General features: G+C 45.6%; 1 protein-coding gene across 2 annotated transcripts in view; it reads left to right on the top strand.

The window, feature by feature from the left end:
* Window positions 1–22,484, top strand: part of SLC23A1 (solute carrier family 23 member 1) — a 1,686,654-nt gene that overhangs the window by 1,315,788 nt on the left and 348,382 nt on the right. For both annotated transcript variants that reach the window (XM_073620757.1, XM_073620758.1), the window contains exon 12: window positions 996–1,125. In XM_073620757.1, coding sequence (XP_073476858.1) covers window positions 996–1,125 — 130 coding nt within the window. The remainder of the gene's footprint in view (window positions 1–995; window positions 1,126–22,484) is intronic.

Below are 22,484 nucleotides of genomic sequence, written 5' to 3'. Positions count from 1 at the left end.
TGTCTCAGCCAATAAGGAGGGAGAGACCCAGGAGAGCTGAGGCTCTTGTGCACATCGCTGGATTGGGATGGGGCACAGGTACGTTTATGAGGTGCTGGGGAATACAGAAGATTTTTCACCTTCATGCATAGAATGCACAAAGCTAACAAACCTTGAGCCTTTACAACCACTTTGATAAAAAAAAAATCAATTGTTAAAAAAATTTCAGTTTTGGCCTGAACACCTACTGTAGCTGTGCGATGAAAGGGGGATACTTGCTGATCCTGAGTTGGAGGGCAGCCATAATGGGTTTGCGAGTGTATCTAGGAGACTTGTATGGGTCCTAATTCTTGGAGTCTCATGTGATACCCCAGGAATGGGCCTTTCATCCAGGAGTTTAGTGCCGTTGGTGTTTGCCAACTCACCAGTGGGGTGTAAGGAACTGCTGGTGGTTGCCTGGTCTTCAGAGCACCTTATCCTTTTAGGAGGGACCCTTCCCTCTTCCGATGTGTGACAGGTACACTTCTGATGGTGGCACTGATGAGTGATGTGTAACAAGTATGCCACTGATGATTGCTGTGTGACCGGTACACTGCTGAGGTCATGTCCACCACATTTCCTGATTACTCATTTTCTGAGATCTACAGTTATAGAGAAAAAAGACGGTGGTGTAATGTAATAAATACACATGGGCAATTACTGCCAGCACACGTTTTGGATTTTAGAATTTGCTTAGAGGCACAATATTAACAGAACTTTAGAAAAGTCATGCAAAAAAATGAAATTTTTATTAAAATGCAATCATTCTGAAAAAAAGTATTTCCATCAAAGTACTTTCTCTTTCAAAATTGAAAACCTGCAGGTTTGTAGTGACACCACCTTTCTTGTTCTTGTTCTGAACACAAATAGGCATTGCAAATTAAGAACATTAACATTCCACGCCATTATATGTAGCTGATCTGCAAATGCGACAATAACTAATTGCAAATTAATAACTTTTATGTATTGCTTTTCAGGTTGGCAGCAGAAGAGTGGTCCAGTATGGTGCTGGAATTATGTTTATTTTAGGAACAGTTGGAAAGTTTACTGCTTTGTTTGCATCGATTCCAGATCCCATACTTGGTGGAATGTTTTGTGCTTTATTTGGTAAGTAAAAGGCTAAATTAAATGTATTACGTGTTTTTTTTCCTATTTTTTAAACAGCAATGACAAGTATACAGTAAACGGGGCCCCATTAGCATGTAGGCGGGTCGCCTACTCTTGGTTAGTTAGTCTACCAGCTGCCCAGGTTGGGAGGAAGAGGTTAAAACTCATGCAACCTTTTTTTGTATGTGTTGCTGGGTTTTCCTCTGGGGTCCAGCCTCCCTCCTGTGTGTTATATAAGGGGAAGAGGCCTGGATCCTGGGGGGGGGGGGGGGGGGGGCAAGCACAGGGAAGTGAGGAGCCTAAAACAGGCTCAGGATGCACGTACAGAGACTCTGAATTATGCCCTAAGAAGCTCAGGACTTGATCTCCTTTGTTCAAGAAATCACCAGTTTTCACTTCTCCCAAAGATGTTACACAGGTAACCTAGGGCAACCACAATCAAGTTTAGTTAGGCATGATGTTTTGATACCACCCATTTTAATCTATTGCATGTCTAAAAACTTTATGTATACATGTTAACCAAAGAAGTATAACTGGATGTATATTGTGTATATTGAATTACCTTACCTGATTTGTATACTGTTTTAAATGAAACTTTCAATAAAAAATATCGAAACAAAAAAAAAGTTTAGTTAGGCAAAGAATGTTGTCGCAAATTGTACATGCTCTGCCTAGTGTTCAGTAAAGTTGTTTACTCCTCTCAAAGCCTGGTCTGAAGTTACTCAAGAGGTGCATGTGGGCATATGAGGGCAAGGAATCTGCATTTGGACTAGCACATTGGGATCTGTGAAACAGCATTACAACATAAGGTTAATTTGAAATCAAGTAGCTATGAGTAAAGTAACCAAAAGAAAGAACAGCAAGCAGTCATTGGCGTGGTACCTGAATAGGTCGCAGGTTCTCTGGTAGTGAGAGGGGTTGGTATTCAACTTCCTTCCTTGCTGTTTGTCTCTATCGGTCTATCAGAGATTTAATACCTGGTCACCTGGCACAGAACAAGAGGCATGAGGTCTGCGCTACGTGCTCAGCAGGACCCCATTCTGTTACTGGGAGTGAGATAACAGAAGTACGCTGACTGGTTGAGTGGGCATAGGCTCTGCATATTCCCCCTAATGCAACACATACTGTACACCTGTTCAAGTGTGTACGACAAGGGATAATATCTTTGGAAGAATTCCACATAACACTACACACAAGTGGCTCATCTCTAAATTGGGGGACTACCTTAATGTTTGACTTTCACATGACCATGGCCTTTGCTGGGTGCCAGGCATTGGTGAGCATGCCTTCGGACAAGGTGTTACCCAAATGCCGGGACGTGTGACCCCGTTCATTGCCTGGCATAGCCAAAAGAACCCACCCCGGGGTATGCCTCCTATGTGACCCACACTCGGCACCCAACAAGTTAATGGGAAACATGGAGGAAGTGTCACCCATCTGCCCTCCAACATTTTTGGTGCCCAACACGGGGCTACACCTACCGCATGCATCTGAAGGTCACCCCCAAAAAGACCATGGCTGTGGTTAGTTAGTTTTCGGACTTGCCCAGGTTTTCCTCATGATACTCCATGTGGACAGTGTGTGTCTACCTCCTGATTGGCTCCTGTACAAGGCATCCCCCCCCATATGATTGGTTGAGAAGTTGATCGAGGAAGCACAAAGGTAGTACAAGTATACTGAATCTCAAAAGAGCCAATTTCCCTAAACTGCACTCTATGCTACATAATATTAATTGGGATAAAGTCCTAGGAACACTGAGGAAAAATGGAAGTGCTTTAACCACTTCAGCCCCGGAAGGATTTACCCCCTTCCTGACCAGAGCACTTTTTACAATTTGGCACTGCGTCGCTTTAACTGCTAATTGCGCGGTCATGCAATGGTGTACCCAAACGAAATTTGCGTCCTTTTCTTCCCACAAATAGAGCTTTCTTTTGATGGTATTTGATCACCTCTGCCATTTTTATTTTTTGCGCTATAAACGGAAAAAGACCGAAAATTTTGAAAAAAAATGATATTTTCTACTTTTTGTTATAAAAAAAATCCAATAAACTCAATTTTAGTCATACATTTAGGCCAAAATGTATTCGGCCACATGTCTTTGGTAAAAAAAAAGTCAATAAGCGTATATTTATTGGTTTGCGCAAAAGTTATAGCGCCTACAAACTAGGGTACATTTTCTGGAATTTACACAGCTTTTAGTTTATGACTGCCTATGTCATTTCTTGAGGTGCTAAAATGGCAGGGCAGTACAAAACCCCCCCAAATGACCCCATTTTGGAAAGTAGACACCCCAAGGAAATTGATGAGAGGCATGTTGAACCCATTGAATATTTATTTTTTTTGTCCCAGGTGATTGAATAATGACAAAAAAAAAAAAAAAAAAAAAAATTTACAAAAAGTTGTCACTAAATGATATATTGCTCACACAGGCCATGGGCATATGTGGAATTGCACCCCAAAATACATTCAGCTGCTTCTCCTGAGTACGGGGATACCACATGTGTGGGACTTTTTGGGAGCCTAGCCGCGTATGGGGCCCCGAAAACCAAGCACCGCCTTCAGGATTTCTAAGGGCATAGATTTTTGATTACACTCCTCACTACCTATCACAGTTTTGAAGGCCATAAAATGCCAAGATGGCACAAAACACCCCCAAATGACCCCATTTTGGAAAGTAGACACCCCAAGCTATTTGCTGAGAGGTATGTTGAGTCCATGGAATATTTTATTTTTTGACACAAGTTGTGGGAATGTGACAATTTTTTTTTTTTTTGCACAAAGTTGTCACTAAATGATATATTGCTCACACAGGCCATGGGCATATGTGAAATTGTACCCCAAAATACATTTAGCTGCTTCTCCTGAGTATGGGGATACCACATGTGTGGGACTTTTTGGGAGCCTAGCCGCGTACGGGGCCCCGAAAACCAATCACCGCCTTTAGGATTTCTAAGGGCATAAATTTTTCATTTCACTCCTCACTACCTATCAGAGTTTTGAAGGCCATAAAATGCCAAGATGGCACAAAACCCCCCCAAATGACCCCATTTTGGAAAGTAGACACCCCAAGCTATTTGCTGAGAGGCATGTTGAGTCCATGGAATATTTTGTATTTTGACACAAGTTGCTGGAAAGTGACAATTTTTTTTTTTTTTTTTTTTTTTTTGCACAAAGTTGTCACTAAATGATATATTGCTCAAACATGCCATGGGCATATGTGGAATTGCACCCCAAAATATATTCTGCTGCTTCTCCTGAGTACGGGGATACCACATGTGTGGGACTTTTTGGGAGCCTAGCCGCGTACGGGGCCCCGAAAACCAAGCACCGCCTTCAGGATTTCTAAGGGCATAAATTTTTGATTTCACTTCTCACTACCTATCACAGTTTTGAAGGCCATAAAATGCCAAGATGGCACAAAAGCCCCCCAAATGACCCCATTTTGGAAAGTAGACACCCCAAGCTATTTGCTGAGAGGCATGTTGAGTCCATGGAATATTTTATTTTTTGACACAAGTTGCGGGAATGTGAGAATTTTTTTTTTTTTTTGCACAAAGTTGTCACTAAATGATATATTGCTCACACAGGCCATGGGCATATGTGGAATTGCACCCCAAAATACATTCTGCTGATTCTCCTGAGTACGGGGATACCACATGTGTGGGACTTTTTGGGAGCCTAGCTGCGTACGGGGCCCCGAAAACCCAGCACCGCCTTCAGGATTTCTAAGGGTGTAAAGTTGTAATTTCACTCCCCACTACCTATCACATTTTTGAAGGCCATAAAATGCCCAGATGGCACAAACCCCCCCCAATTGACCCCATTTTGGAAAGTAGACACCCCAAGCTATTTGCTGAGAGGCATGTTGAGTCCATGGAATATTTTATATTTTGACACAAGTTGCGGGAAAGTGACAATTTTTTTTTTTTTTTATTTTTTTTTGCACAAAGTTGTCACTAAATGATATATTGTTCAAACATGCCATGGGCATATGTGGAATTACACCCCAAAATATATTCTGCTGCTTCTCCTGAGTACGGGGATACCACATGTGTGGGACTTTTTGGGAGCCTAGCCGCGTACGGGGCCCCGAAAACCAAGCACCGCCTTCAGGATTTCTAAGGGCATACATTTTTGATTTTACTCCTCACTACCTATCACACTTTTGAAGGCCATAAAATGCCAAGATGGCACAAAACCCCCCCAAATGACCCCATTTTGGAAAGTAGACACCCCAAGCTATTTGCTGAGAGGCATGGTGAGTATTTTGCAGCTCTCATTTGTTTTTGAAAATGAAGAAAGGCAAGAAAAACGTATTTTTTTTTTCTTTTTTCAATTTTCAAAACTTTGTGACAAAAAGTGAGGTCTGCAAAATACTCACTATACCTCTCAGCAAATAGCTTTGGGTGTCTGTTTTCCAAAATGGGGTCATTTGGGGGGGGGGTTGTGCCATCTGGGCATTCCATGGCCTCCGAAACTGTGATAGGCAGTGAAGAGTGAAATCAAAAATTTACGCCCTTAGAAAGCCTGAAGGCGGGGCTTGGTTTTCGGGGTCCCGTACGTGGCTAGGCTCCCAAAAAGTCTCACACATGTGGTATCCCCGTACTCAGGAGAAGCAACAGAATGTATTTTGGGGTGCAATTTCACATATTCCCATGGCATGTTTGAGCAATATATCATTTAGTGACAACTTTGTGCAAAAAAAAAAAAAAAAAAAAAAAAATTTGTCTTTTTCCCGCAACTTGTGTCACAATATAAAATATTCAATGGACTCGACATGCCTCTCAGCAAATAGCTTGGGGTGTCTACTTTCCAAAATGGGGTCATTTGGGGGGGTTTTGAACTGTCCTGGCATTTTATGCACAACATTTAGAAGCTTATGTCACACATCGACCACTCTTCTAACCACTTGAAGACAAAGCCCTTTCTGACACTTATTGTTTACATGAAAAAATTATTTTTTTTTGCAAAAAAATTACTTTGAACCCTCAGACATTATATATTTTTTTAAAGCAAATGCCCTACAGATTAAAATGGTGGGTGTTTCATTTTTTTTTTTCACACAGTATTTGCGCAGCGATTTTTCAAACGCATTTTTTGGGGAAAAAACACACTTTTTTAAATTTTAATACACTAAAACACACTATTTTGTCAAAATGTTTGATGAAATAAAAAAGATGATCTTAGGCCGAGTACATGGATACCAAACATGACATGCTTTAAAATTGCGCACAAACGTGCAGTGGCGACAAACTAAATACATTTTTAAAAGCCCTTAAAAGCCTTTACAGGTTACCACTTTAGATTTACAGAGGAGGTCTACTGCTAAAATTACTGCCCTCGATCTGACCTTCGCGGTGATACCTCACATGCATGGTGCAATTGCTGTTTACATATGACGCCAGACCGACGCTTGCGTTCGCCTTTGTGCGAGAGCAGGGGGGGGGCAGGGGTGCTTTTTTTTTTTTTTTTTTTTTTTTATTATTTTTTTGCTTTTTTATCTTATTTTTAAACTGTTCCTTTCATTTTTATTTTTTTTTTATCATTTTTATTGTTATCTCAGGGAATGTAAATATCCCCCATGATAGCAATAGGTAGTGACAGGTACTCTTTTTAGAAAAAATTGGGGTCTATTAGACCCTAGATCTCTCCTCTGCCCTCAAAGCATCTGACCACACCAAGATCGGTGTCATAAAATGCTTTCCCAATTTCCCAATGGCGCTGTTTACATCCGGCGAAATCTAAGTCATGAAATGCTTGTAGCTTCCAGTTTCTTAGGCCATAGAGATGTTTTGAGCCATTCTGGTCTCTGATCAGCTCTATGGTCAGCTGGCTGAATCACCGGCTGCATTCTCAAGTTCCCTGTTGGGACAGGAGAGCCAGAGAAAAACATGGACGACGGTGTGGGGGGGGGGGGGCATTCCCTCCCACTGCTTGTAAAAGCAGTCTAGAGGCTAATTAGCCGCTAGGATTGCTTTTACAAGAAAGCCGACCACTGGCTGAAAAGAATGATACCAAGATGATACCTAAACCTGCAGGCATCATTCTGGTATAACCACTCAAAGTCCAGCAACATACCAGTACGTTGCTGGTCCTTGTTGGGCATACATTGTAAACTTTTTTTTCATGCAGCCTGTGGGCTGAACGAAAAAAAGATATTGATCGGTGGGTATGCCCACCATTAGAATACCTCCCTTCATCCACCCACTTCTAATGATGGGCATACATGCACCGTATATATATGCCGAAGCATGGGGGCATCCTCCCGCAAAAGGCAGGAGCAAATCGCTCCTCCACCCACTGCTGCCCCCACGCTTCGGCATATATGCTGAAGTATGTAACTGTGGTGGTGAAATCACCTCCGACAGCGCTGGAGTCGCGGCTTTATGTATCGTGGGAGCAAACGCTGTTGCTGTCAAGATAAATAAATCCGCTCTGCAGCTGAATGGCGTACCTGCTAAGCAAATGATGGTTAACAAAAAAACAAAGTAACATTACAGTATAACAGTAATACTTACCATACCTGCAAAGCAAAATACAAAAAAAACATAGTAAAAAATAAAACATTTAACGCAACCTGTGCCTACCTAAAAAATATATATGCCGAAGCATGGGGGCATCCTCCCGCAAAAGGCAGGAGCAAATCGCTCCTCCACCCACTGCTGCCCCCACGCTTCGGCATATATGCTGAAGTATGTAACTGTGGTGGTGAAATCACCTCCGACAGCGCTGGAGTCGCGGCTTTATGTATCGTGGGAGCAAACGCTGTTGCTGTCAAGATAAATAAATCCGCTCTGCAGCTGAATGGCGTACCTGCTAAGCAAATGATGGTTAACAAAAAAACAAAGTAACATTACAGTATAACAGTAATACTTACCATACCTGCAAAGCAAAATACAAAAAAAACATAGTAAAAAATAAAACATTTAACGCAACCTGTGCCTACCTAAAAAATATATATGCCGAAGCATGGGGGCATCCTCCCGCAAAAGGCAGGAGCAAATCGCTCCTCCACCCACTGCTGCCCCCACGCTTCGGCATATATGCTGAAGTATGTAACTGTGGTGGTGAAATCACCTCCGACAGCGCTGGAGTCGCGGCTTTATGTATCGTGGGAGCAAACGCTGTTGCTGTCAAGATAAATAAATCCGCTCTGCAGCTGAATGGCGTACCTGAAAACACAAAGGTGGTTAACAATAAAAAAAAACAAAGTATAAAAAAATTGCATACCTATAAAGCAAACATGATAAAAAAATAACAATAAAACATTGCAGTATAGAATGCAGAACAATAGAGAGAGAATAGAGAGAGAATAGAGAGAGAACAATAAAACAACAACTATTTTTGGTTTTTTTATTTTATATTTTTTTTGTGTTTTTTTCTTTTTTTTACTTTTTTTTGTTTTTTTTACACTTTTTTTTGTAACTTTAACTTTTTTAACTGGTACCAGGTTTGGGTCTCTCAAAATGCGACAGCATCTTGGGAGACCCTGTGGAAGTGTGCCTAGTCTGTGCAGTGCTGTACCTTACGCTAATACTCCACTAGTGTATGGTAGCGTTCAAAACATTCACCAATGCAAAGACCAGGATTGCCAGGACAGAGGGGACAACAATACCGGGTGTCACGCCTAAATCCGCGCTTGCTGCAGACACGACATCTTTTTTGGGGGGTTCGTTGGGTAGGGGTACTCGGGAGGGCATAAAGAAAATGCCTCTCATGCAGCCGGCTTACTGCATTTGGTTGGGGAAGGTGAGGTGGAGCACCGTCTGGATACAGAAGGGCTCTGACGATCTCTTCCTGGAATTTAAGGAAGGATCCAGTCCGTCCTGAAGCTCTGTATAGCACATAAGCATTCAGCAAAGCCAATTGAAATAAATAAACAGACACTTTTTTGTACCAGCGTCTGGCCTTACGGGCAATTAGGTACGGCGCCAACAACTGGTCGTTGAGGTCCACCCCTCCCATATTAAGGTTATATTCGTGGACACAGAGGGGTTTCTCCACAACACCAGTCGCCGTAGGAATTTGGACCATCGTGTCTGCATGAAGGGAGGTGAGAACGAAAACATTCTTCTTATGCCTCCACTTCATAGCGAGCAAATTATTATACTTCAAGCAGGCTCTCTCCCCCAGCCTAAGACGGGAATCTACAAGCCGCTGGGGAAAGCCCCGGCGATTAGGTCGCACGGTGCCACATGCTCCAATCTGATGATCAAAAAGGTGGCTAAAAAGTGGCACGCTCGTATAATAATTGTCCACGTACAAGTGGTACCCCTTTCCGAATAAGGGTGACACCAAGTCCCACACTATCTTGCCAGCGCTTCCTATGTAGTCAGGGCAGTTTGTCGGCTCTACGTGACTATCTTTTCCCTCGTAAACCATAAATCTACATGTATAGCCTGTGGCCCTGTCACAGAGCTTATACATCTTGACCCCGTATCTGGCACGCTTGCTGGGAAGGTACTGTTTGAATGACAAGCGGCCAGAAAATTTAACCAGGGACTCATCAACGCAGACAACTTGATGGGGGGTAAACAAGTCTGCAAAACGTTGGTTGAAGTGGTTTACGAGGGGCCGAATTTTGTAGAGCCGATCGTATTCAGGGTCTCCACGAGGACGACAGAGTTCATTGTCGTTGAAGTGCATGAACCGCAAAATCTGCTCGTATCGTGCCCTGGCCATGGAAGCAGAGAACAAGGGTGAATGGTAAATTGGGTCAGTGGACCAATATGACCGCAACTCACTCTTTTTATTCAACCCCATGAGGAGGGAAAGGCCCAGAAAGATCTTAAATTCGGAGACCGTAATTGGTCTCCAATCTCTGGCAAGGGTGGACTGGGGCATAGTGGCGATGTATTGACCAGCGTATAAATTGCTTTGGTCCACAATAGATCTATAGAGATCTTCGGTGAAAAACAGCGAATAAAAATCCAGTGGCGTAAAGTCAACTGTTTCCACCTGAATTCCGGGTTGGCCAGTGAAAGGGGGAAGTACGGGTGCTGCAGAAGTGGTGGGTACCCAATTCGGATTGGCCAATGCAGCAGGAAGGGCACTATGGGCACGACGGGCCTGTGTTCGTCTTCTTGGTGGCAGCGGGACACTACTAGTGCTTGCCACCTCGCCAGCTTGAACTGCACTTATGGGACTCGCCACGTCACCACGTGATACTGCAGTGCTGGATGTACGACCAGGGTGTACTAGGCCGCTGGTGCTTGCCAGTTCACCAGAAGGAGTAGCGGCGCTAGTACCTCTCTGCTCCATACGAGAGCCCTGCGGTTCTTGCACTTCAAGGACAGCATAAGTTCGGGGTCTGGTACGCCTGACCTTAGCAGGGACCACAACTCCGTCGTCAGAGCTATCTGTCATGGAGCCGCTGTCCTCTACAGGATCGTATTCTGAGCCTGAACTTGACAGATGAGTGACTTCCTCTTCACTATCTGTCATGCTCAGAATCCTGTAGGCCTCTTCACTAGTGTACCTTCGATTTGCCATTTTGGCCTCTAAATTTAGGGGTACACTAGTGAGACTCACAGGCAAAAAAGCTCCCGACTGTCAGCGACTGATTCAAAACACTACCAAAAAACTGTTAGCGATCGCAGGGATCAGGCCTGACTCTGCGACCGCTGCAGTTATGTGTGCTTAGTGTTTTGTAAGTGTCAGTAATCGATCGATACTGCACTTGGGTGGGCTGGGCTGGGCTGGGCCGAGGAGCAAAACGCAGGTGCTAGCAGGTATCTGGGCTGATCCCGCTAACACTGCGTTTCAGGGAACCCTAAACTGCTGGGGAGTATAGATCTGATCGGATCAGATATCGATCCGTTCAGATACTATAGCACTAAGGGAGGTGTATGCTGCGTGCGTGGGTTTTAGCGGTACTGGCGCTAACCTGACGCTGCCTGGGGCGACGCAGACCTTATCTGATCCTAAAAACTTAACTTCTATCACCGCCGGGCAATTAGGGGGTTAAACCTTTATAAGGTAATAAACGGCGGGTGCCCTAAAACTATAATAAACTGTAATAAACTGTAATAAACTACAAAAAACAAACTATCTAACCAGCGTCACCCGTAACACTTATACGGTGATTGCTGGTGAAAGGGTTAACTAGGGGGCAATCAGGGGGTTAAAACCTTTAGCAGGTAGTATATGGGGGTCCCTGTCGCTATAAAACACTGACAGCGAACCTATATACTTACCTCCCTAAACTAGCGTCACCTGTGTCACTAATACAGCGATCAGAAAAACGATCGCTTAGCGACACTGGTGACGGGGGGTAATCAAGGGGTTAACTTTTATTAGGGGGGGTTAGGGGGTACCCTGGACCTAAGGGGGGGTACCCTAGACCTAAAGGGGGCTAACCTAACTGCCCTAACACTTATAACTGACAAACTGACACCAATGCAAAAAAAAAAAAAACACTGCTATTGGTGTCAGAGTGACAGGGGGTACAGGGGGGTGATCGGGGGGTGACAGGGGGGTGACAAGTGTGCCTGCGTGTTCTACTGAGTGTGTGGTGTTGGTGCACTTACTTGGATGTCTTCTCTCCTCGGCGTCGGATCAAAAAGACCGGCTCCAGGAGAGATTACATCACTTCCTCTCCCTCTGTTTACATTACAGAGGGAGAGGAAGCATTTGATTCGTGGGAGCGATCGGGAGGGGGTGGCCATCAATGGATGGCCTCCCCCTGACCCCTAATCGCCCGCGAACAAGAGCCGACCACTCAGGGCACCGGGGGGGGTCCGATCGGACCCCCCGCCCGCGGGAAGGCATCACGTATCAGGTACGTGATTTTGCCTGCCCGTGCCGACCTGCTCACGTATATATGCGTGAGGCGGTCGGCAAGTGGTTAAGAGCATATTAAATAAAAGGTTTTGGCCAGTGCATTACAATGGGCAATAAATATAAAAGAGCTAATATTAAATCTGGGTGGCTAAACTCTAACGTAAAAATGCATATAAAAGCGAAAGAGAGGGCCTTCAAAAAGTATAAAGCTGAGAGGTCATTATCAGCATTCCATCACTACAATGAATGCAATAAGAAGTATAAGAGCGCAATCAGGGCTGCTAAAATAGACCACGAAAGGCACATAGCGGAGGAGAGTAAAAAAAATCCAAAGAAATGTTTTAAATATATTAACAGTATGAAAGTGAGGCCAGAGCACAGTGGCCCCATAAGAGATGGTGAAGGGAATCTGGTTACAAAAGACAAGGAGAAGGCAAAGGTTTTAAATGCATTCTTCTCCTCAGTTTTCACAAAGGAAAAGGGAGGATATAGTAACCAAGACTATAATGTTAATAACGCATCACAGAATGTACCCTCATGTCTAACAGAAGCCAGGGTCAGAAATAAAAAACTTGAAAAACTTAACATAAATCACCAGGACCAGATTGCTTACACCCGAGAGTCCTTAAGGAACTCAGTCAGGTGATCGCTAGACCATTGTTCCTCATTTTTATGTACAGTTTACTGACTGGAATGGTACCAGCTAATTGGAGAAAGGAAAAGGTGGTACCAATATTTAAAAAGGGCCGCAATATATCCTTGGAAACTACATGCCAGTCATCCTAACATCAATAGTTTGTAAACTATTGGAGGGAATGATAAGGGACTATATCCAAGAATTTGCTCATGAATAGGGTTGAGCCGAACACCCCCCTGTTTGGTTCGCACCAGAACATGCGAACAGGCAAAACATTTGTTTGAACACGCGAACACCATTAAAGTCTATGGGACTCGAACGTGAATAATCAAAAGTGCTAATTTTAAAGGCTTATATGCAAGTTATTGTCCTAAAAAGTGTTTGGGGACCCCGGTCCTGCCCCAGGGGACATGGATCAATGCAAAAAAAGTTTTAAAAACGGCCTTTTTTTCGGGAGCAGTGATTTTAATAATGCTTAAAGTGAAACAATAAAAGTGTAATATTCCTTTAAATTTCGTACCTGGGGGGGTGTCTATAGTATGCCTGTAAAGGGGAGCATGTTTCCCGTGTTTAGAACAGTCTGACAGCAAAATGACATTTCAAAGGAAAAAAAAGTCATTTAAAACTACTCGCAGCTATTAATGAATTACCGGTCCGACAATACACATAAAAGTTCATTGATGAAAATGGCATGGGAATTCCCCACAGGGGAACCCCGAACCAAAATTTAAAAAAAAAATGGAGTGGGGGATCCCCCTAAATTCCATACCAGGCCCTTCAGGTCTGGTATGGATATTAAAAATGGCATGGGGGTCCCCCTCAAAATCTATACCAAACCCTTCAGGTCTGGTATGGATTTTAAGGGGAGCCCTGTGCCAAAATTTAAAAAAAAATGTTGTGGGGTCCCCCCAAAAATCCATGCCAGACCCTTATCCGAGCACGCAACCTGGCAGGCTGCAGGAAAAGAGGGGGGGGACGAGAGAGCGCCCCCCCTCCTGAACCATACCAGGCCACATGCCCTCAACATTGGGAGGGTGCTTTGGGGTAGCCCCCCAAAGCACCTTGTCCCCATGTTGATGGGGACAAGGGCCTCATCCCCACAACCCTTGCCCGGTGGTTGTGGGGGTCTGCGGGTGGGGGGCTTATCGGAATCTGGAAGCCCCCTTTAACAAGGGGACCCCCAGATCCCGGCCCCCCCTGTGTAAAATGGTAAGGGGGTACAAAAGTACCCCTACCGTTTCACAAAAAAACTGTCAAAAATGTTAAAAATGACAAGAGACAGTTTTTGACAATTCCTTTATTTAAAGTCTCTTCTTCTTTCCATCTTCTTTCTTCTATCTTCTTTCTTCTAGCTTCTTTCTTCTATCTTCCTTCAGTTTCTTCCTCCATCTTCTTCTTCTTCTGGTTCTTCTGGTTCTTCTGGTTCTTCCTCCGGTGTTCTCGTCCAGCATCTTCCTCCGAGGCGTCTTCTTCCCTTCTTCTTCTCAGGCCGCTCCGCATCCACGATGGGAGGCTCCCGCTGTGTGACACTTCTTGTCTTCTGACGGTTCTTAAATAACGGAGGGTGGGGCCACCCGGTGACCCTGCCCCCCTCTGACGCACGGGGATTTGAGGGGACTTCCCTGTGGAATTCCCCATGACGTCAGAGGGGGGCGGGGTCATGTTACGTAATTACGTGACCCCGCACCCAAATTAAAAAAGAAAAGGCTTTGGGCCCCCAGGCCCTATATACTCTAAACAGCAGTATACAGGCAGTGTAAACAAGACAGGGACTGTAGGTTTGTTCTTATGTAGAATCTGTTTGTAATTTGGAACAGGTACATTTTGTAAAGGTAGCTCCAGCCAAAAATCTATTTTAAAGCTTTTTGGAAAACATAGGGAAGGGTTATCATCACCCCCGTAACATTTGTTTTGCTGTCTGTGCCCCTGTTCAGAAGATTTCACCTCAATTTCTGTCCCAATGACAATTGGATTTTGAAAATTTGTTTTTTTTTTAAGGGAAACAAGGATTGGTAATAAATCAGTGGAGGAGACACCTTTTTCCCATAGTAACTCTTACAGGAGAGAATTTCCCTTCCTAGGGGTAGGTTTCCTCTAACTTCCTGTTGTCTCCCGCCGTTTGTAAGTAGGAGACGTTTGTAAGTAGGAGTCGTTTGTAAGTCGGATGTTTGAAAGTAGAGACCTGCCCTTTATACTCAGCAGAAAATTGCGCCTTAGGTGTTGGTGGTACCAGAACATTGTAAGCCCTCACAGTTACTCTTGCTGGGCGCTGGAACAGGCCCTGCTGTGAAATATTATATCAAGAATTGTAATTACATGCCTCTGTTGCACAGGGTCAGAAAAATTGGGCCTTTGGTGGTGGTGTGGTGGTGTTGCCACAACACTGTAAGCCCTCACAGTTACTCTTGGTGGGCGCTGGAACGGGCCCTGCTGTGAAATATTATATCAAGAATTGTAATTACATGCCCCTGTTGAACAGGGTCAGAAAAATTGGGCTTTAGGCACTGCTGCTGGTGCCACAACACTGCAACCCCTCACAGATACTCTAGTTGAGTGCAGGAACGAGCCCTGCTGCAAAATATTACAGCAAAAATTGTAATTACATGCCCCTGTTAAACAGCAGCAGAAAAATTGGGCTTTAGGCACTGGTGCCACAACACTGTAACCCCTCACAGATTCTGTTGTTGAGCACAGGAACGAGCCCTGCTGTGAAATATTAGATTTAAAAATTGTAATTATGCGCCCCTGTTGAACAGGGGCAGTAAAATTGGGCTTTAGGCACTAGTGCTGGTGCCACGACACTGCAACCGCTCACAGATACTCTACTTGAGTGCAGGAACGAGCCCTGCTGCAAAATATTACAGTAAAAATTGAAATTACGCGCTCCTGTTAAAGAGGGGCAGAAAAATTGGGCTTTAGGCACTGGTGCTGGTGCCAAGAACCAAAAATGTTCTTAGAAGCTATCAACATGAACATTGAGGAGGAATAGGATAGTCACTCGGCATAACAGGAAAGTCAGTCACCATCAGCATAGGCAGACTTCAAGGAATCTCACATTCATAAAAAAATGATTCGGTTACATCAGCATCAGGTGTTTGGTAGCTGGTGATCCAAGACTGATTCATTTTTATGAAGGTGAGCCGATCAACTGAGACGGTGGACAGGCGCACTCTGTGATCAGTTACAAAGCCTCCAGCAGCACTGAATGTGCGTTCCGAAAGAACGCTGGATGCAGGACAGGCCAGTAGCTTAATTGCAAACTGTGCAAACTCTGGCCAGATATCCATCCTCAAGACCCAGTAACCCAATGGATTTTCGGTGGGAAAGGTCTCCAAGTCTGATCTTGCCCCTAGGTATTCCTGCACCATGTACAACAGACGCTGGCGATGGTTGCTGGAACCGATCATACCTTGGGGCTGTGGACTAAAAAATTGTCTGAACGCATCGGTCAGATGGCCACATTCTCCACCGCTCCTTCTGTGACTGACCGAAGTCTCAGCAACACATTGTCCAGGACCAGGAATTTGTACCCTCCCAGGCTCTGGAAACGCGTTGCACAAACCTTTCTGCAAGGCCTCCCGAAGATGTTTCATCCTCTGCTCCCTCTGCGACAGCTGGATAAGGTCCGCAACCTTACCCTTGTAACATGGATCAAGCAGGGTTGCCAGCCAGTAGTGATCCCTCTCCTTGATCACACAAATCCGAGGGTTCTTTCGCAGGCTCTGCAGGATCAGGGAGGCCATGCAGCATAGGTTTGCAGCTGAGGCATTCGATCCGGAGTCCTCTGGGTCACTAAGGATGACCTGATCCGCAGCCACCTCCTCCCAGCCACGTACAAGTCCATGGGTTTCTGGGGACTGTACACAATTCCTTAAAGACTGCTGCTGATGCTGAGTGCTAGGCTCCACCTCCATGCTGACACAATCCTTATCCTCCTCCTCCATGTCCTGTGAGATCGGCGGGCCCGCAGGAATACCGTCTTGATAAAGGGGGCCTTGAGAGGTAAGGAAGTCCTCCTCTTCCTTCCTATGTTCTGCCTCAAGTGCCCTGTCCATTATTCCACACAGCATGTGGTCCAACAGGTAGACAAGAGGGCCAGTATCACTGATGCATGCACTGTCACTGCTTCCCATCCTTGTGGCCTCCTCAAATGGTGACAGGACAGTGCATGCATCCTTGATCATGAGCCACTGGCATGGCGAAAAAAAGCCAAGCTCCCCTGACTCTGTCCTGGTGCCATAGTCGCACAGGTACTCGTTGATGGCCCTCTGCTGCTTGTGCAGCTGCTGCAGCATTGCCAACGTTGAGTTCCACCTGGTGGGCATGTCACAGATGAGGCGGTTCTTAGGCAGGTTGCATTCCTTTTGAAGGTCAGCCAGCCGAGCACTGGCATTATATGACTGGCGGAAATGCCCACAGACTTTCCTGGCCTGCATATCCTGTAAGCCCGGGTACCTGCACAAGAACCGCTGCACCACCAAATTAAGGACGTGAGCCAAACAGGGCACATGGGTGAAGTGTCCCTGTCAGAGGGCGGAGAGGAGGTTGGTGCCATTGTCGCAAACCACCATCCCTGGCTGAAGCTGGCATGGCATCAACGACCTCTGAGCCTGCCCCTGCAGAGCTGACAGAATCTCTGCCCCAGTGTGGCTCCTGTCCCCTAAGCAGACCAACTCAAGCACCACATGGCATCTTTTTGCCTGACAAATTTGCACAGGAAGAGGCCATAGAAGAAGAAGAAGAGGAGGGAGTGGAGGGGGTGGAGGAGAGAAGTGTGGCGGAATCACCACTACCAGCATTTTGGAGGCGTGGTCGCGGAACAAGCTCCAAAAATACTGCACCCTGTCCTGCATCCTTCCCAGCTGCCAGCAGGGTTACCCAGTGCACCGTGAAAGAAAGGTAACGTCCCTGTCCATACCTGCTGAACCATGAGTCAGTGGTAATATGCACATTACCGCTGACCGCCCTGTCCAACGAGGCCAAGACAATGCCCTCCACATGCCGGTAGAGAGCTGGAATCGCCTTCCATGAGAAAAAGTGGCGTTTGGGAACCTGCCACTGAGGAACCGCACATTCCACAAACTCACGGAAGGGGGCAGAGTCTACCAACTGAAAAGGTAGCAGTTGAAGTGCTAGCAATTTTGCCAAGCTAGTATTCAACCGCTGGGCATGTGGATGACTGGGAGCGAACTTCTTTCTGCGGTGCAGCAGCTGGGGCAGTGAAATTTGCCTGGTACAATCTGACGTCGTGAACCGATAGCAGATTGCCCAAAAGTACTTGGCTGTGACACACCTAATTCTACACCTTCATTCCTCTCAGTGCAGGTCTCAGAGAGGACTGAAGGTATAGTGGGGTTGGAGATCCCAGCTGATGAGGAGCAAGGAGACGTCCGCCTTGTTCTGTGGTGTGGATCTTTTAAGTACTGTTGCCAATGGACTGCATGGGAGCTCGACATATGTCTGGTTAAGCATGTAGTGCCCAAGCGGCTGCTGTTTTGGCCACGCTTGATACGCTTCAGTCATATTTTGCAAACAGCAACAGTGCGATCTGCTGCACATGTCTCAAAAAAGGTCCACACCAAAGAACTTTTGGAAAGTCAGCAGCGCCCTGCACATGAGGAGCTCTGCGGTGTGATGCAGTCAGTTGACTGCCCTTAAGCTGGCCCCTGAAGGGCATCCTGCCTCATTGGAGATGTGCCTCCTCCTCCTCCTCTCTTCTATCAGGCACACACGTAGAGTCAGTGACCTCATCATCCCCCCCTCCTCGCCACTGGAGCAAACCTGGCAGTATGCTGCAGCTGGGGGAACATGACTGCCAGTTTCTTGTCCTTCTTGCGCACCCCCTCTTCTCTCTGGGCTCACATTAATACCTTCATCCTCAACCTGGGTACCATCATCAGAGCCTTGAAAATGCTGCGCATCCTCCTGCAGCATGTACCCTACACTGTGGTCGAACAGTTCGGGGGACTCCTCAGGGCATGATGGTGGGCCTAGGGAAGGAGTGACTGATGACATTGAGCCGATGGAAGAGGCCGCTTTGGCAGCTGCATTAGCAGACAAAGTACCCTGAGCCTGGGTGACAGAGGATGAAGAGAATGAGGACGGCTTGGTCATCCACTCTACCAACTCTTCTGCATGTTGTGGCTCAACAAGGCCAGCTTCCGAAAAAAAGGACAAGCGTGCCCCACGGCCACGTGCTGAGGATGCACCGTTTCCATGACCAGCACTGTTTGCTGTAGACATAGAGCCTGCTTGCCCTCTTTTAGTGGCTTGTAAACGTCTGCCTCTCCTTGGTGGCCTTCCAGACATACTGTAGAAATAGATTAGCAAAACAATGCCTGAAGTTTACTAAAAACAGGACACAAGGAATGGCCTACAGTAAGGTATAGGCTTGGCAGGAATACAATGCAGTGGATATATATTTTATTAACTGCAGCTCAGTGAGTCACCTGCCTGGTTGAAAGTGTCTTTGAACACGCACTCAGGCAATGGCCTAGTCATGTATAGGCTTGGCTAGACTATATACTGTATATACTGTCATGACCTTGCAGTAATACATTCATGACCTGTCTGTCTCTTACCTGATCTGTGTACCAGCCTTGAGGCTTGTACTCTCACACCTGCATGCTTAAGTAATCTTCCCTCTGTGTGGCTCCACCATAGCCTCAACAGGAACCACTATTTAACACCGTATTCTCCAAGCCTGCCTTGCCGTGCAATATTGTGTGTTTGGCTACCTGTTTGCCGTGTGCTCTAAGTTTGTCTCTGTTACCAATCTTGGCGTGTTCCCGACTATCCCTGTCTGCTGACATTTGGCTACCTTTTTACTATCCCTTGCTGTCCTGGGCTGCTGTTTCCTCTCCATCCTCCTGTAGCCTACCGTGAGCGTGAGCTGGGAGACCCTGGGGGCCACGACCTGGAGCCAGTTGCAGCCCAGGCCATCCTCACCACTAGAGGCTCTGGTGAACACCTGCTGACTCTTAGACTCCACGCCCTGGGGAATCTATGCTCTAACTCACTGTGGGATCCGTGTTGGTGCTCCAGGGGACCTGCCTTCCTGAACCACCCTGAGTTCCATCAGCAGCAGTCAGCCTTAGGGTCCACTATCATAGCGGTGCACTCCTGACCCCAACGGGGTGCATCTGTCACCTGGATACAGGTGACCTGACATATACAAGCCTGTATATATATATATATTTATTAAATGAACTGCAGCTCAGTGAGTCACCTGCCTGGCTGAAAGTGTCTTTGAACATGCACTCAAAGAATGGCCTACAGTCAGGTATATGCTTGGCTGGAATACAATGCAGTGGATATATATTTTTTGAACTGCAGCTCAGTAAGTCACCTGCCTGGCTGAAAGTACCTTTGAACACACACTCAGGCAATGGCCTAGTCAGGTATAGGCTTGGCTAGACTATATATATTACAAGCCTGTATATATATATATATATATATATATATATATATATATATATATATATATATATATTAAATGAACTGCAGCTCAGTGAGCCACCTGCCTGGCTGAAAGTGTCTTTGAACACGCACTCAGGCAATGGCCTAGTCAGGTATAGGCTTGGCTAGACTATATATATATATATATATATATACATACAAGCCTGTACATATATATATATATATATATATATATATATATATATATATATATATAGCTGAAGTATATTAGAAACAATACACCAGGAAGGGTCTGCAGTGAGATGAAGCTAAACTGTATACAGTGTATATATATATATATATATATATATATATATATATATATACACAAAGCTGGGATGCATATATATATATATATTAAATACACTGCAGCTAACTGTCTCGCCTGCCTGCCTGAAGTATATTAGCAACAGTACACCAGGAACGGTCTGCAGTGAGATCTAGCTAAACTGTATACAGTGTATATATGTATATACAAACCAGGATGCATATATATACTAAATACACTGTAGCTATCTAACTGTTTCGCCTGCCTGCCTGGAGTATATTAGCAACAGAACACCAGAAATTGCCTGCCTGCTCAAACTAAATGAAATGACACTTTCTCTGTCTCTCTCTCTGAACAAACGCCACCAACACACTATACGAGGCCGACGTGCGGGCGGCCTTATATAGTGTTGGGCATGTACTTAAACCCCTGAGCCATAACTGGCCACAGGCCAATTATGGCTCTCTTCGCTGACGGTGCTGTGATTGGCCAAAGCATGCGGGTCATAGTGCATGCTTAGCTAATCATCAGCCAGCAATGCACTGCTATGACACAGTGCATTATGGGCCGTGAAGCTAAGCAGGACAATAACTTCACAATAAGATGTGGAAACCTTACAAGAAGACTTAAATAAAATAATGGGTTAGGCAACTACATGGCAAATAAGGTTTAATGTTGAAAAATTTAAAGTAGGGCGCATGCGCAAGGCTTGACATGTCGGACGCATCTCCCTAGAGCCCCGCACTTCCCACTAACACTGAGGATTTAGCCAGGTCTGGGCACATACTCCCATGGCTTCCTCACGATCCCCCTCCGGAGCACTTACAGCACCTGTGGGATGGTTTTCACGGGTCACTGGGGGAAAAACAAGCCTAAGACCATTAAAGAGGCCTTGGCTGACGCCTCCTCCAAGATGGCAGCAGCTCCATGCACCTTCCCACTCACAGTCCGAGCCGGTATATAGCCATAGCTATTTGCACTCAATAGAGACTCTGGTGTGGTGCAGTTATGCTGTTTTCCCTGAGAACTCCAGCTGCCAACTCCAGGCCTGTCTTCAGAGACCACATTGCCACATACCCTGGCTCGACCTCCGCCACATCCATATAACCTTACCTCAGCTCGTACCCCGCCTAGTCCACCACCTACACATAGAGCCATACACATAAAGCGCACACACACACTGGGGCATCTAGCATTAGCAAACAGAGAGGATTGTATGAAAATGTAAAAGTCATTTTAGCAGCAGGAGGGGAGAAGTGGCACTATCACGAGCTGACAGGCAGGGAGAGGGGGGAGAGGAGGACAGAGGAGAGCTGTGGATGAGGGTGCACATAAACTGACCACGGTGTCAGGGATCAGCAGCCATGATTAACCTTGGTCAGTTTACAGGGGGAGGGCAAAACCAGGCAGGATCAGCCAGGTGATACAACATGCTTTAAAGGAACAGGATCTTTTTTTTTTTCTTTGGGGTAACAAACGCTTTAATTTTACAATTTTAGCCCAGGTTCACACTTGTGCGAACACAGACATCGCATGTGATTCGCACCCACACTGCAGTGCCAATCGCATGCAATGTCTGTGCAATGCTAGTCCAGCCATACAGTTGTATGTCTGAGCCCAGTTTCCCACTAGTGCTAACACAGACATCAAATGTGATTCGCATCCGCACTGCAGTGCCGATCATATGCGATGTCTGTGCAATGCGAGTTCAGCTATACAGGATCGCTGGTTCCCGCATAGCACAAGTGTGAACCTAGGCTGAACTCACATTGGATTCGCAGGAAAATAGTGCAGGGACTTTTTTCCCCCGTACTAGAATTGGATCGCAGGGGTGTTTTCACCCAGCTGATCTGATTCCTGTGAGAGTTCACAGTTCGCACTGCGATCTGTGTACCGATCTGTGGGTGTCATTAACATTGTGTGGTTCGCAGAGGGCAGCGTGAACTGAGATGAGAGATACGATGCATGAACCGGCGCTGGAATCATGTTGGTTCCCGCATCGCACAAGTGTGAATCTAGGCTTAATTAGGTTCACTGTTGGCCTGATGCCTTTCTGCTGATGCTCCGGTAGGAAGCAAATCCTAGCCGTGTCATCAATCCTCCTTTTCTGGATACATACGTTTTATTGCTCAGACCCTTTTACATATGGTTATTTTATCTAGCTTTTCTTACTTGATATGCTGATGGCATTATCTACCAATATGTTTGCAGACT

Source organism: Aquarana catesbeiana, linkage group LG03 (genome assembly GCF_042186555.1).
Source record: "Aquarana catesbeiana isolate 2022-GZ linkage group LG03, ASM4218655v1, whole genome shotgun sequence".
NCBI classification, from domain to species: Eukaryota; Metazoa; Chordata; class Amphibia; order Anura; family Ranidae; genus Aquarana; species Aquarana catesbeiana.
Note: the sequence above shows the minus strand (reverse complement) of the source record. Positions and strands in the feature narration are given on the sequence as shown.